The sequence below is a fragment of the Canis lupus genome, chromosome 14 (assembly GCF_011100685.1).
Source record: "Canis lupus familiaris isolate Mischka breed German Shepherd chromosome 14, alternate assembly UU_Cfam_GSD_1.0, whole genome shotgun sequence".
Classification (NCBI taxonomy): Eukaryota; Metazoa; Chordata; class Mammalia; order Carnivora; family Canidae; genus Canis; species Canis lupus.
The window spans coordinates 32,630,302-32,645,520 of NC_049235.1; the positions used below are offsets into that span (position 1 = coordinate 32,630,302).

Consider the following 15,219-nt stretch of genomic DNA (forward strand, 5'->3'; position numbering starts at 1 on the left):
CGGTGGAGAAATGATGGTTACATGAAACATATAAGACTCAGACCATTTCTGTGTCATGTGTTCTGATTTTTGACTCAGAAAACATGACCTCAATTATATATTCAATTGTGTGTGTGTGTGTCTGTGTGTGTGAGTGTGTGTTTTCCAGTTCTGTTAGTTATTTCATCTTCCATCATAGTAACCACAGAGGAGAAAAATGTGTTTTGTTCTCATTTGGAATCTAATTTATTTCATAGTCTTTAAAGATTTTTTTAAGTTGTCTGTAATTTTAAGACCACCTCAGGTAAACTATTTGGATTAAAAAAAAACAGCAATAACCTTCTTTTTATATGGAAGACATTGGTTTTGTGGTCAGAATTATCTGTAGTCAGTTGTGTTCCTCCATTTACCAAATATGAGACCTTGGTCAATTTACCCGGTGTTTGGGAAACTTATCTCATCTGTAAAGTCGATGGAAGAAAACTTAACTCTCAAGATTGTTGAGATAATTAAGCGAGTTAAAATTTTCAAGTGTTTGATATTATGGAGACTAAAGACAATTTTCTCATTCACTTGATTTAAATTCAACACTCACTGTTAACTATTGCCCTACATAAAAGTTTGCTTATTCATTTTGCAATAAATTGGATGTAGATTTTAGCAGTCTGTTTTTAAGAGTAATGGAATCTTGTGGAGTAACTAAGATGACTGGCTGATACATTAACATAACGTAACACATTAACATAAAGTTGATTTCACCCTAAATCATCTGAGTTGGCAGGCAAGCTTCACTTTATCAAGGAATAAAATGAGAAATCCACAAAGCCAAAGTAACAATAAAATATACTTTTAAAGCCAAAAGCCAAGTAAAGGGTGCTGAGATAATGGAGAAGATTCTGACATTCATGAAAGGTACTGCACAATTTTTTGATGTCTTCAGATTTATGAAATATTTATTTTCCGATACTCAAAGTAGAAAACTTGGTTAAAAAGAAAAGATAAAAAGAAGAATGTAAAATTTATCTATAATTATACCACCCAGAGAGAATTATTCTTCATATTCTTGGCTTTTAGTCTTTTTCTGTTGAATATGTGGATACATTTTATGTGTAAGATTGTAAATGGAGAATGTTTGTGTTCCAAGAAATGGATCATAGTACACCCATATTTATGCATCTTTTTTACCTAACATTGTATTATAAACAATTTTTAGCATCATTAAATATTTTAATACCATGATTTTTAGAGGTTTTATTAAAATCTGTCTTGTAATTATACCATAATTTCTTTTATTATTGCCCTTATATTGGGCATATAGACAATTTACAGGTGTTCAACAATATTTAAAATAACAGTGTAGGGAATATAAGAAATAGTGAAAGGGATTATAGGGGAAAGGAAGGAAAATGAGGGGGAAAAATTGGAGAGGGTGACAAAACATGAAAGACTTTTAACTCTGGGAAACAAACAAGGGGTAGTGGAAGGGGAGGTGGGTGGGAAGATGGGGTGACTGAGTGATGGGCACTGAGGGGAGCACTTGATGGGATGAGCACTGGGTGTTATACTATATGTTGGCAAATCGAAATTCATTTAAAATATTAAAAAATAAAAACAAATAGTGTAATGGAAATTCATTTACATAAATCACCATTTCACATCTTTTTTTTTCTTTTTCTTTATAAATGATTCCTAGGAACAGAGTCACTCTCAAAGAGCATGAGCCTTTAAAAAGATTCTTGATAAATTGTGACAATTTTTTTCTCCAGGAAAGGTGTACCAATTTACATTCTTCTCAGTAATATATGAGAATACTTTTTATGTCTTATGCTCGTCATCATGTTATGTTAGCCTCAACTGAAAGTAAAAAGGTTAATATTTCATGATCTGCATTTATTTATTAGTGAAGTTAAATACTATGTGTTATATTTACTAAGGAATATATATATATTCCTTAGTTATATATATTACTATATATATATATACATATATATATATTTTATGCACACGCACACACACACACACACACACACACACACACACACACCCTTCCCAGCAATGTATTCAATGGCAGTTTTAAAAATTTTGTTTAAATATATGTCAGTAAGCAAGATCTTGGCTAAAAATAATCACCTTAGCCACAAATTTAGTCAAATGCTTAAAGCATTTTAAAGAGACTACATCTGGGATGCTTTCTTCAGAAAGACATACTGCATGATACTATTCTTATGAGATTTTCATATCACCTTTGAAGCTGGGCAATTGGTTATTTTGTTGCATTTACCCTGGGTTCCCCAACAGTGTTGAACTAGCAACTTTCAAACCTGCAAACATCTGCTTTTGTCATCAAAATTGAAAGACATAACTGAAAGGAAAGTTTTAGTTCATAAACTGTATAATCTTCTGATTCTGCAGAATGGAAATGAATAAACTTGAAAACATATTTAGGGACTGAAGCTCTAGTCAGCATATAGTTTAAGACTGGAAAAAGGGTGGTTTTCCTTTCAAAGTAAGCACTGGCATGACTGTACTCTCTAACAAGAAAAAGTAACATCTCCAGAGATTGTATCATCATTTCCACACCAATTTCTATGATTCTAAATGTTCCTTTCTATATAGTCTGGTAGTACATTTTTATAAATTCCAAAAACATCAAAAGTGATTGCAGCATTTTTAGTGTGTATACCTGGGCATTTTAAACAGTCTTATTATGTATGATTTTTCAAGATCTTAGCTTATTCTTCTAACATGTCGTGTTTGGTTCCTAGGAGGATCAGCTTTGAAATGTTTCTAATTTGGGAGAAAATAAGCTTTTATAGGAGTAAAATATGGTCCCAGTCTTCAACAGATTGAAGGATAAAACTGCCTTATAAAGAAGAGGGGTTTTATAAAGTATTTCTTAAGCCTTAGAAGAAGTCAGTAAAATAATTTTATTGAATTCAAACATGACTCAGCTTCTAATATTAATTTTGTAAATAGAAAAAAGGTAATTAAATTAAGGCACCTTCATTTTAAAGGTTAACTAATTATTATTATTATTATTATTATTATTATTATTATTTAGCTCATAGGAAATTTTTATTTTTTCCTTTTTTAAAGCCCTGGATCTTTTTTAATGGAGTTATTTGAGTGCTTTCTTTGTCATGAGTTCACTCTTAGATCCTGGCCTGTGTGGGCTCTGGCTGTCTAATACGGGAGATAAAATAATGTCTGATTATCTGGAACAAGATAATGAATCCTGTTACTTGAGCACATTCTTCTGATTTGCAGACAGCTTAATTTTTATACCTGGTCATTAGCCAGTGCTTGACATGGGGCAGAGTTTAGTATTTGAGAGGAATTTCATTTGTTTGTACATTTTAACTGTGGTCCTTTCTGACTGTGTTCAAAGAGCTTTTCATAGCTACCATCCTCTAATGTTTTAAAACTAAATATACTTACTATGGCTTATTTCTTATTGTAAAACCTTATGTGTTCATGCTAGAAAAATTGAAAAGTACTGAAAAGTAAAAAAAAAAAAAAGAAGTCATATATATATCAGTAGAGAATTCTGGTTAACATATTGGTAGATACTCCAGAGTCGTTCCTATATAATTCATATATAATTGTTTTTACAAAATGAGATAAAAGTGCTTGGTCACCTGCTTGTTACACTGAATATCGTATCTTGACATAATATATTTTATATATGTTTCTATGTTTTTTAAATTTCTATGTTTTTTAAATTGAATAAATAGTTCATGTTAGAGATCATGTTAACCTGCAGAACAATTGTGTATGATCCTGAGTGTTACCAGTCTTTTGAAGTGAAATTTCATATAGAAATCTAGATGGTCTAGAGGCTCCTGAGTGGCTCAGTCAGTTCAGCATCCACCTCTGGCTTAGGTCATGATCCCAGGGTTTTAAGATTGAATCCTGCATCTGGCTTCTTCCTCAGTGGGGAGCCTCCTTCTTCCTCTGTCTGGCACTCCCCTTGCTCTCTGCCAAATAAATAAATAAAATCTTTAAAATAAAATGAAATCTAGATGTATTTTCTCTTAAAAGATGGGAGACTCTGCACTGCTCATAATCTGTAGGTCAGGGTGGGTAAGAGTCCATGGTGGCCCATATTAGCTGAGGCATGTGCTCTTCGTTTACATAATCCCCCCCCTGATTTCCTTCACTTCTTGACATTCCTGCCTGACCCCTGAAGCAGCTAAGGTTGCCAAGGATAGTGGATTGTCTAGGGTAGTGGTTTTTAATGGGGCTGTCCTGATCTCTAAGGCAAGGATTGGAAAATTGTGGGAATGTTTTCTGGATGCCCAAATGTTCCGGGGTTACTTCTAGTATTTAGTGGGCCAGTCTCATGGATGTGACGGTTTTGTAATGTGAGGGACATTGCTACACCTGGAAAAATTTTTCTTGTGTCATGAATTTCAATGATTTCTTTGGATAGTGGGTAAAACACCTTTTTATAATTATTTGAGCCTAAAAACAAAATTTGTTACACATATGAAAACTATTTTATTCTATTTTAGTGTACACTGAATTTTCTATGACTACAACTATCATATAATTTAACATTTTGTTATTAGAAGCTTAATGATGAATTGGTCACCGTTTGGAAAATCATGTCACAGCAGCATGGCCTATGGTATTTTAACCTACACACACAGCACGTTATCAGTGTGCATTTCTAGTTCCCTTGTTCAGTATTGAAAAAAGGGAAATTCATGCACCTTTAAAGTCTTTTATGAAGAAGGGATAATTCTCAGCTCCTGCAAGAGAATATTAATCATTTTTCATGTTTTCTTTATATCTTTGGTCTGGAATTTGCCTTAGCATGTTATCTGCATTTCAGGTAATCTTACTTTCCTTTTACTTTCTCATGTGCTGATAAATCTGATTTATTGTTTCTTGTTTTAACACTAGATTTTATTTTCATGTGCACTCAATTGTCCAGTTTCTCACTTGCCTACCTTTCGTGTAAAGACTGGCTTCTTGCTACATCTCTTCAATTTGGTTTTACTCATTGGGTAGTAGGGAAAGCATTGGAGAACTTCTGAGACATGTAAATACTCATGTGTGGGAGCTCTTTATTAATCTTGAAAAATATACTGTATAGAATTTGGATTTAGAATCTAAGTGTCAGTTTAGGTTATCAAAAGAGCATTGTGAAATACTTATTTTAAAGTGGGGCTTTTGGGAAGCCTGGGTGGCTCAGCAATTGAGCTTCTGCCTTTTGGCTCAGATTGTGGTCCTGGGGTCTGGTGGTCTAGACTTGCATTGGGCTCCCCAACTGTGCCTGCTTCTCCCTCTGCCTGTGTCTCTGCCTCTCTCTGTGTGTCTCACATGAATAAATAAATAAAATCTTTTTTAAAAAGTGGGGCTTTGTGTTTGATAAGCTTAATGTTCTAGGTAGGCATCATGAGTGTATCTAAGTCCTGAAGAGGCTTACAGTCTTCTAGAAAGATATTACATAGAAATAATCTAGGGCTCTACTGAGAGGATGATGAAGTATGCTGTAGGATTTCTGGGAGAGGCTGAGGAGGTTCACCTGAATGTAGAAGCCTAGGGATATTGCAGTGAATTTTTGAGAAGGAACAAATGATTCCTTTTCATTTTTCTTTCCTTCTTTTTGCTCTAGAGCTCTGTGTCTTTTCCTCTTCCTTCCTTGAAGCTACAGAAGCTACAGGTGTAACTGAGAAAGTCAAGGGTGTGAATGTTGATTTTAGCTGTTTACTCCTCCTCTTAAAGATGTATGAAGATATGACCTTGAGGGCTTAGAACTGTGCATTTGTTCTCTTCAAGGCAAATTGTAGCTGGCATCTCAGAACAAGGCATGACTGGTGCTTCACTTCAGTCTAGTACATTTTCTTAGCTCTAATTAGAAAACAAACTTATGGGAGTGGAAAATAAATTCAATAGCTCTCCAAAGTTTTTCCTTTCCTTATCTGATTTTTCCTGATATGATGGGATACACTTTAAAGTGAGTACTCCAGATTTAATTCAAATGCCACACGTTGAAATAACTCAGGAAATTTTGTGGTACAGAGTTCTGGGGTGACAGTGTTTTGTATATTGCAACCTTTTGGAATTAGATTGTCATGTCAGAATTATTTTATTTCATTAAAATCTGTCTTCAGGTTCAATATTATCTTTTCATTTACTACAGACATTTACAACTAGAAAACAGTTGAGAGCTTCTTTAGAGGACATTAAATTTTCCCTCGTCCAGAGGCACACGTCTGCTACTTGTTCCTATATTTTAATTGCTAAACTCCAGAGGAAGAGAATCAACGGAGCCAGGGCCCCAAGTTGTGGAAGTTTCTATATCCGGTAAACTGGCTTCATTCCAGGACAGAAAATTTATCAACAAATGAACCACCAGCTACTTCCCACACGTCCTCTGATTGCATTAAAAATCACTCCCCTTCCCACCCAGCTGAGACTGTGCTTAGAGTATGGAGCTGACAGACATTCTCTCTCTTCCTCCTCCTCATTTTGTAAAATCGCTGGTTTCTGTAGTCTGTTAGGCTTCTTATTAATAGTAATAAAATGTTCATTCATTAACTGTCTCTCATGCCTACGAACTAGATATTGTCACTCTCTTTCTCCTCAAGTTAGATTGTTTTCATCAAGTTGTGCTATAGCAGAGAAGTGAGCTGGAAAACTGATTTTGGGTCTGTAGCATCAGGTACTATTTAACCAGTGGGAGGGACTGATAAAATTAGCAAGTTGACTAACCACTTCCCTTCCTTGTGGCTCTTTAATATTATAACGGATACAGAAAAGTTCAGAAGGACTGGGCTAGTTTTTGAAACCACAGCACACTTTGGCATAGGGGGAATGTACAACAGAATGGGTAAGTTTCTTTCTTTTAATCTTTTAGGAAAACTGTAAAAGGGATAAAGATGTGGAAATTTTTAAGTTTGACTATGCAAATAGTCTTTAGTGTTTATAGGCTGTGGAAAGATAAACCTGCCACGAGGAGGGAAGCAAAAGGTTTTTCTATCAGCAGCAGTAGCTCCAGGAACAGCAAATGTTAGAGTGAGCAGAAGATTCAACTCCTGGGATATCTTCACTGCCCCATGTAGATCACAGTAAAATGCTCATGGGGGAGGATTCTTGTACTAGTATAATTTTTGATAAATAAGTTCCTGCACCCTTAGTTCTTGTACTCTAGACTTTGTAATTATCAGTAGAGACATTGAGTCACTGAACCAAATGTTCCTCTCGATCCTGAAATGGCTTAAGGTCTTCAGCTATCTTGCTTGTAGTTTAAGTTCCTCTTGGTTTTTATCTTTTTATTATGGAAAATCTCAAATACAAGCAGAAGTAGAGTGCACAGTGCATAGATTGCCCATGCACTGTCAAACAGCTTCCAGACTGAGGGACTCAGGATCCAGGCTGTTTCATCCACACCTCTGTGACAATCTCCCCACTCTATTCTAGTAGGCTTGCAATATTTTAAGTGTGCCAATTCTGAACATTAAATGAAAGAGGCCTAGAATCTCCTCACGGTTCCTATCTGTTTAGTAATACAAGTTTTAGAGAAATATCATTACAGAAAATTGAATCCTGAGTCAGAGAAAGCAAGACCAACTTTCCAGTTGTTTGGCCAGTGGAATTAGAAGATTAGTGAAGATTGTATACTCTGGAGCTAGACTGCTTGGGGTCAAATTTTGGCTCCATGCAATGCAGTGTTTTTGAGGGTTTCCTAGTCTTTCTATACCTCGGTTTCTCACCTGAAAAATGAAGATAAACTATAGCATTGATTTTTTTGAGGATAGGAGACAATGAGACCATCTGTGCATGTGGAAAGACTTGGCAAAGAGCTGAGAACAGAGAGTGTTCACTGTATGTTAGCTTCACAACTGTTTGCTGAAATGATTAGAGTGAGAGGAGGGATGAGCTCTGTTCAGACAGAAAGCCAAACATGTGTCTGAGCATACTTGATTGTTTTCTGACCATTGTTTTCTTTTGATTATTTGATGATATGAGGCCAGGAAAAGTGTCCCTGGAGACATCTTACTTGCTCTTGGGCTCCTGAAAACTCCCAGCTCTTGCTCTTCCCGACCAGCTCCAAAATAATTCTCTCTGAAAAGAGTATCAGAGCTTGTCTTGCCATCCTCTTGCTTTGAGGATGGGGGATTAGAAATTTGCCTCCCCTCACAGAGCAAGGAGAAGTAATTTGAGGGGAGAGTCATGGGCTCCTCTCATCCCTAAGAAAGGGGTATATTGCCATTGGGCCTACGCAGCATGGCTTCTAGTCCTGGGAGACCACCTGACATCTGAACTCTTGTTCTGTCTCTCAGAGACAGAACTTTGTAGGCTTGCTCTGGCCTTCCAGGTCTGCAAGCTGCCTAGACACTTTTTTCATTAATAATGAGGATGGTGAAATTCTGAAGATGACAGCAAGTAGGGAGGCAAGGACCTTCTCTACTCTGTACTTTTTCTCTGTTATTAGTAAAAATGCCAATGACTGCGATTGACTAAGCATTTACTATGTGCCTGACACTGTACTGCATAGTTTTTTTTCATTTAATACCCTTAGTATCCCTATATGACACTTAGGGTTACTGTGTTCTCACTTTATAGATAGGGAAACTGAGGCAGGGATGAGGGATGAAGCAAACTGCCTTTGATTACCCAGCAAATAAGAGACAGCCAGGATTTTGTTCTAGGTGTGTCTGACTTAATCACTTCTTAGAGTATTTGTCCCTAAGAAGTCAGTTTATTCATACATATGCGGTCAAAAATGCATCCATGATTTTGCTCTTAGCATTCTTCCCAAGGTGAAAGTCATCAGTGTTCCTTTAAAGCAAACTGAATGGAAAAGCTTTTGTCTAGCAATAGATTTCCCACAGTGAATTTTCATAATGCCTAATTATAAGCTGGAAATTTGTCAGATCTTGACAAATTGGTGGGGGTGGGGATGGAGTTACCACTGTAAGGAAGTAAATATTGAACTGAGAGGGAAAAAAAGAAATGCTGTTTTAGTAAATTAACCATGCCTCAGTGGCGAATTTAGTTTTTAAGGCCATTTGTCTCTCTTGAGTTTTTGTAAACGATGGGTGAAATTCATCTGCGTCAATTTTCAAGAACATGCAGCACTGTTGTAAAACAAATGATAAACACTGATGCACTGCCGAAATAAAAATTGGCTGAATCTTCCGGGAGGTGCTGAAGAGAACTGGGTCATGCACAGTCAGACATTTTAGAAACCTGAGATTGACTTTCAGTGCTTTTTCTTTTAGACTTCTGGTACAACTGTAAAAATAGAACCAAATGTGTGAATGAAGGAAGAGGTTAATTTCACAACTTTGGAGAATTTTTTTTTTTTTCCTCCAGTGGAGTAATAGTTTTTAAAAAAATTTTCCTTTACTGAAAGGGATGCTGTCTGGAATTTCCAGCTAAAAATGAAAATATCAGATATAAAATAATTGACTTATCAGACAATCGGGTAGATTCAGCAATCTTTCATCTTTATTTTTCCTTCATTGGCTACAGAACTTTTGTCACCTTGATAGGATCCACCAACCTTTACTTATAAAAACATTGGAAGAAATTCCAAATCCTGCTGTCTTTTGGCAGAGAAAATAGGAGATGAATGAAGTTGACACTGCTGGTGGGGGAGGGAGTAAAGTTGGAAAGATCATAGAAAGCATCCTTGGATTCTTAAATTTTTGAGAAACCAAGGAGGCTAGTTAGTACTGGTGACTACAAACCATTTTTTTGCAGAATTGTTCCGTACCTGTGTTTTCTTTTCTCCAATGTCTTCATCTCATAAGAACACCTCACTCATAACTTGTAAAGGATTCATTGGAAATTTTCATATCTGTCTGTGGTTAGAGACCAATGCAGAAGTGCCATTTTGCTTGTCATGGTCACCTTCTTTACGCACTGATGTAATTTCTGATGGCTTTGGTCACCCCCACTGGTGACTGAACACCAACGTGCTCGTGCTTCCTTATCGACTTTTTCTGTCCTAACCTTTAATATTTGTCATTGCTTTTATGTCACTGCTGTTTTGGGGATTAAATATTTTGTTAAAATCTTTTTTTTTAATATTTTATTTATTTATGATAGACATAGAGAGAGAGAGAGGCAGAGACACAGGCAGAGAGAGAGACAGGCTCCATGCTGGCAGCCCGATGTGGGACTCGATCCTGGGGCTCCAGGATCCCGCCCTGGGCCAAAGACAGGCGCTAAACCGCTGACCCACCCAGGGATCCCCTATTTTGTTAAAAATCCTGAACAAAAAAAGCATTTATTTTTCCTTAAGTGTTTCTTTCTCTCTCTCTCTCTCTCTCTCTGTCTTTGTTGTTGTTATTCTTTAGATCCTTTCATCACAGATTTTTTAGTATCACATGCCTTGGAGATTTAGAGGTCATAATCACAGCTTCTACCCTCAGAATGCTTGCAGACTAGTGGGTGAACAAAATTTTATGAAGTGAGTGAAGCTGTAGTTCATAAAACATATCCTACCATCTTTGGTCTAACTACACTGTGAAAGGTTGGTATATAAGAGACCAAGCTCCGAGATTAGAGAGCCATGGCTCAAGTTCTGTTACTTTGTGATTTGGAAATCTTACTAACCTCCCTAAGCCTCAATTTCTTTATCTGTAAAATGATATCAAGCTCATAAGGGTTTTATATGAGTTGTATGATAGGATACATGTTAAAAATTTATATAGCATGTCATTTATAGTTTGAGGGATCAGGGGAAGTCTCTATCAAAGGATGCTCACTTTAAGATGTGCCTGAATGACAGAAAGATCCTTCTAAGTCACAGGGAACTGCATGTGCCAAGTGGTAAGAAGTTTGGCTTCTCTGAGAAAGAGAGTAAAGGCCAGCATAGTTGAAACATGTAAAAGGGAAAAATCACTTGGAGGTGTCCAAGCAACAGAGTCAAGTAGGTCATGGTAGGGAGTTGCATATTAAGTCCAATCAGAAGTGACTGAAAGCTTACACTGGAAGTTGCATGATCTGAATACTATTTTTAAATTAGTTAAAAAATGGAGAGGATCTCAAGAATCAAGAGTAGACATAGAAACAGGTTAGAGGGATGCCTGTGTGGCTCAGCAGTTGAGTGTCTGCCTTTGACTCAGGGCGCAATCCCAGATTCCTGGGATGGAGTCCCACATTGGGCTCCTTGCATGAGGCCTGCTTCTCCTCCCTCTGCCTGTGTCTCTGTTTCTCTTCCTGTGTCTCGCATGAATAAATAAATAAAATATTTAAAAATAAAAAAAGAAACAGGTTAGAAAACTCTTTTTTTTTTTTTTTTAATGGTTAGAAAACTCTTAAAGTAAGTAGCCCAGTCCAGAAATGATGGTAGCTTGCAGTAGGTAGTACCAGTAGGGTTGAAGGCAGTGGACTGAACTGAGAGATCCAGTGTAATAAATAGGAATTGATAAACAATTAGACGTGAAAATAAGGATGAGGAAAATGTCACTTCTGATCCTATGGCATGAGCAGCTGGATCCAGGGAGATGTCATATATGAAAATGGGGCAAACTGGAAGATGAGCAGGCTTTGAACATCTCAACTGAAATGCTTTTGGAACTTTGAAGGGAGTACATCAGGGAGGCAACTGATTTGAAAGAGAGAGAGAGAGTGTATAAGAATGGGGGAGGGGAAAGGGAGAGGGAAAAGCAGACTCCCCACTGAGCAGAGAGCCCAATGATGCCAGGGCTTGATTCCAGGACCCTGGGATCATGACTTGAGCTCAAGGCAGATGCTTAACTGACTGAGCCACCCAGGTGCCCTTCCTTATTTTATCTTCATGTAGCTATATAGTATTCAAGGAAATAATAATACATTATTTATACTGATATAAATTTATTTCCCCTAATGTGTAAATTGCTTAACTTAGCACTTTGTTCATAATTTGTATTTCCATTGTCAAGGCTTCTGGGTGCTGTTGCTGAGTGCACCTCTCTCTAGGGTGTGTCATTCACAAAGGGCAGTGGTTTTCAACTGGGGGGCGGTTTTATCCTTTAGCAATGACTGGAGACCTTTTTGAAGATTACAACTGGAGACTACTGTGCTACTGGCTTCTAGTGGGAAGAGGCCAGAGATGCTGTTAAGTATCCAACAATGACAGAACAACCTCACACAACAAAGAGTTCTTTGACCCAAAATAACAGTAGTGCTGAGGTTGAGAAACCTTGTCATAGATCATGATGCAGTCCTGATCAAGTGCCCACCTTCAGGCACTGGCAATAATAGTTCTTGACTAGAGATTTTCTGTCAGAGAATAGAGATCTCTTTGTTCATTGTTTTTTCAGTAAGTTTGTGTAGCAAGTCATCTTTGAATTTTATTTCATTGTGAGATTTGGTAGAAAGAAGTGAATAAATAAAAATAAAGTTTGTATGAATTGTTTTTGTAGAATTAATTGTCAATAGAATTTTATCTACATGGTTAAAAATAGAGGGCAGTGCTCCACCCAATGGATGTTAGACTTTTTACATCAGAGCTGGAACCTTTTAAGTAGAGTTAAGTTATTATGCTAAAATGTGTATCAGGGATGTTTTGGAATTAAAAAAAATTTAAAAGGTATTAGATTCATTTTTTTTAAAAAAGTATTTTTTTAACAAAAAAGTATAGGGATTTTTTTTACTCTTTAAAAATAAACATTTTTACTCTCATTTTATTATAAAATTGTGTGTGTGTGTGTGTGTGTGTCTATACATATAATGGAATACTAGGTACGCATAACCAACTTAGGAAAGTAATATAGCTGCCATCAGCACTGTCTCCTCCCTTAACTCCCCCCCGCCCAGAAGGGTAAACACAATTCTGAATTTTTATTCTTTAATTTGTGTTTAAGTTTTACTACATATGTATGTATACTTAATAAGATATAAAATTAGAGCTTTTTAAATGCCTCTTTGTATGACATTAGACCATTATCTTATACCATACACAAAAATGAACTCAAAATGGATTAAAGACTTAAGTATAATACCTTAAACTATAAAACTCCCAGGCAAAAATAAAGAGGAAAAGTTCATAACATTAGCCTTGGCAATGATTTCTTGTATATGACACCAAAAGCACAGGCAGCAAAAGCAGAAATAAACAGGTTTTGTACGGCAAAGAAAACTCTCAACAGAATAAAAAAGTCAACATATAGAATGGGAGAAAATATTAATGAAACATGTATTTTACTTATAAGGTGTTAATATCCAAAACATATAAGGAACTCCTACAACTCGATGGCAAAAATAAACAAATAAATAAATAACCCAGTTAAAATGGGCAAAGAGCTTGAATAGCTATTTCTCCAAAGAAGACAGTACAGATGGCTAACAGGTGTACGAAAAGATGCTCGCTATTGCTAATTATTGGGGAAATACAAGTCAAAACAATGATATATCACCTCACAGCTGTTATGTGGACATTTAAAAAAAAAACAAACAGAGTAACAAGTGTTGGTGAGGATATGGAGAATTTGGAGCTCCTATGCACTGTTGGTGGGAATGCAAAATGGTGCAGCTGCTATGGAAAACAGTATGGAGGTTCCTCAAGTATGAAAACTAGAGCTACGATATGATCCATCAGTCGTGCTTCATATACATCCAAAAGAGTTGAAATCAGGATTTAAAAAAAAATATTTTATTTATTCATGAGAGACACACAGAGAGAAAGAGGCAAAGATACAGGCAGAGGGAGAAGCAGGCTCCATGTAGGGAGCCCAGTGTGGGACCAGATCTGGGTCTCCAGGATCATACCCTGAGCTGAAGGCAGATGCTCAACCACTGAGCCACCCAGGCATCCCTGTAATCAGGATGTTAAAGAAATGTTAGCAGTCCTGTATTCATTGCAATATTCAATTCACAGTAGCCAAGAGGTAGAAACAACCTAAATATCCATCAACAGACAAATGGATAGAGAAAATGTGGCATACATACCGCGGAGTATTATTTAGCCATAAGAAAGTATATCCTGTCATATGCTACAACATGGATTACCCTCAAGTAACTTATGCTAAGGGAAATGAGCCAGTTACAGAAGGACATATTCTGCTTGAATCCATTTATGCAAGTTATAAATGTCAAACTCAGAAAGAAAGCAGTAATGATCGTCGCCAGGGACCAGGGAGAGGAAAAAATGGGAAGTTACTCTTCAGTGGGTGTAAAATATCAGTCAGGCAAGATGAAAAAGTTCTAGAGAGTTGATGTACAACATTGTAGTTACAGTTACTAATACTGTACACTACACTTAAAAGTTGTTATGAGAGTAGATCTTATGCTGTGTGGCTTTTTTTTTAAAACCACAATTAAAAAAATACGCCTTTAGGATGGATTGGGTAAAAGTGAAGGAATAGAACAAGTTCAGTGGCTGAGAAATGTAGGCATGTGGTGAGGACAGTGCCATCATTAGAAAGGAGTAGACATCTCTTGTGACTGCATCCCGGGATAAAGGCTGAGCCTAAGATGAAAATGACAGTGTTTTAAACACGGTAATGCAATGGAGGTTTTCTTACCAGACACACAGGAGACAAGACAAAGAATATACAGAGGGAGATAGATTTTGTATGCTGTGCCTTCCTTCAGGAAGAGTGAAGTACCGTGTTCATTATCTGGACTTGCAGTTGGCCCTGGCACCAGGTCACCTAAGAGTTTCTCTGAGGGCACTGAGAGAGATAAGGATTAATCATTGTCAAGACGGCAGAACTGGAGATGGATATCTGAGAGTCTTCAGGATGGTGTGTAAGTGGAGGCCACATGAACGTAAGAAAAGTAGGGACAAAAGAGAGATGGAGTTTGAGGAATGCCCACAATAACGGCGGGATTAAGGGGATTAAGAAAAAAAATCATGAACTTTTCCTGTTGCTTTTTGTTCGTTTTTATTTTAAAATCTTCTCTCCATATATTTCTATTCCATATGCTTCCTCAGTCTTTACAACATGCATTATTGTAGTGGATTAACATTCAAAACTAGATTGGATTCTTATGACAATAAATATGAAATAGTTTGATTTGTAATGTTAATATGACTTGGAACAATTTTCTAGTTCTGATTGAGAGTGTAATTATCCAAAAAACCAGAAGTGGTATCAGTGCTGCTAGGTAGCTTGTGACATCAGCAAAGTTTGTTTCTAGGGCTGCCGTTCACCATTTCCCTTTTTTTGTTAGTTTCTTTGATCCTAAATTTCCTAGTCTTCAAAATAAAAAGTGATCTTAATGTGTAAAAATTATCTAAAAACATTTTCTCTGCCTTAAAGCTTTTCTGTCCTTTAATCTTCACGAACC

General features: G+C 36.6%; 1 protein-coding gene and 1 long non-coding RNA gene across 5 annotated transcripts in view; one reads left to right on the plus strand and one right to left on the minus strand.

The window, feature by feature from the left end:
- HDAC9 (histone deacetylase 9) overlaps positions 1 to 15,219 on the plus strand; it is a 911,202-nt gene that overhangs the window by 183,479 nt on the left and 712,504 nt on the right. Inside the window, exon 1 of one of the 4 annotated variants that reach the window (XM_038557036.1) lies at positions 6,743 to 6,820. The exons of the other annotated variants lie outside the window; for them this stretch is intronic. Within the exon in view, the coding sequence (XP_038412964.1) occupies positions 6,805 to 6,820 (16 nt within the window). The 5' untranslated portion in view covers positions 6,743 to 6,804. Of the gene's footprint in view, positions 1 to 6,742; positions 6,821 to 15,219 lie in introns of those variants that run through there. 4 annotated transcript variants of the gene reach the window in all.
- The window catches only part of LOC111098784, a 45,002-nt gene that overhangs the window by 25,943 nt on the left and 3,840 nt on the right, over positions 1 to 15,219 (minus strand). Inside the window, exon 2 of the long non-coding RNA XR_005369513.1 lies at positions 3,737 to 3,956. This is a non-coding gene — a long non-coding RNA (uncharacterized LOC111098784). The remainder of the gene's footprint in view (positions 1 to 3,736; positions 3,957 to 15,219) is intronic.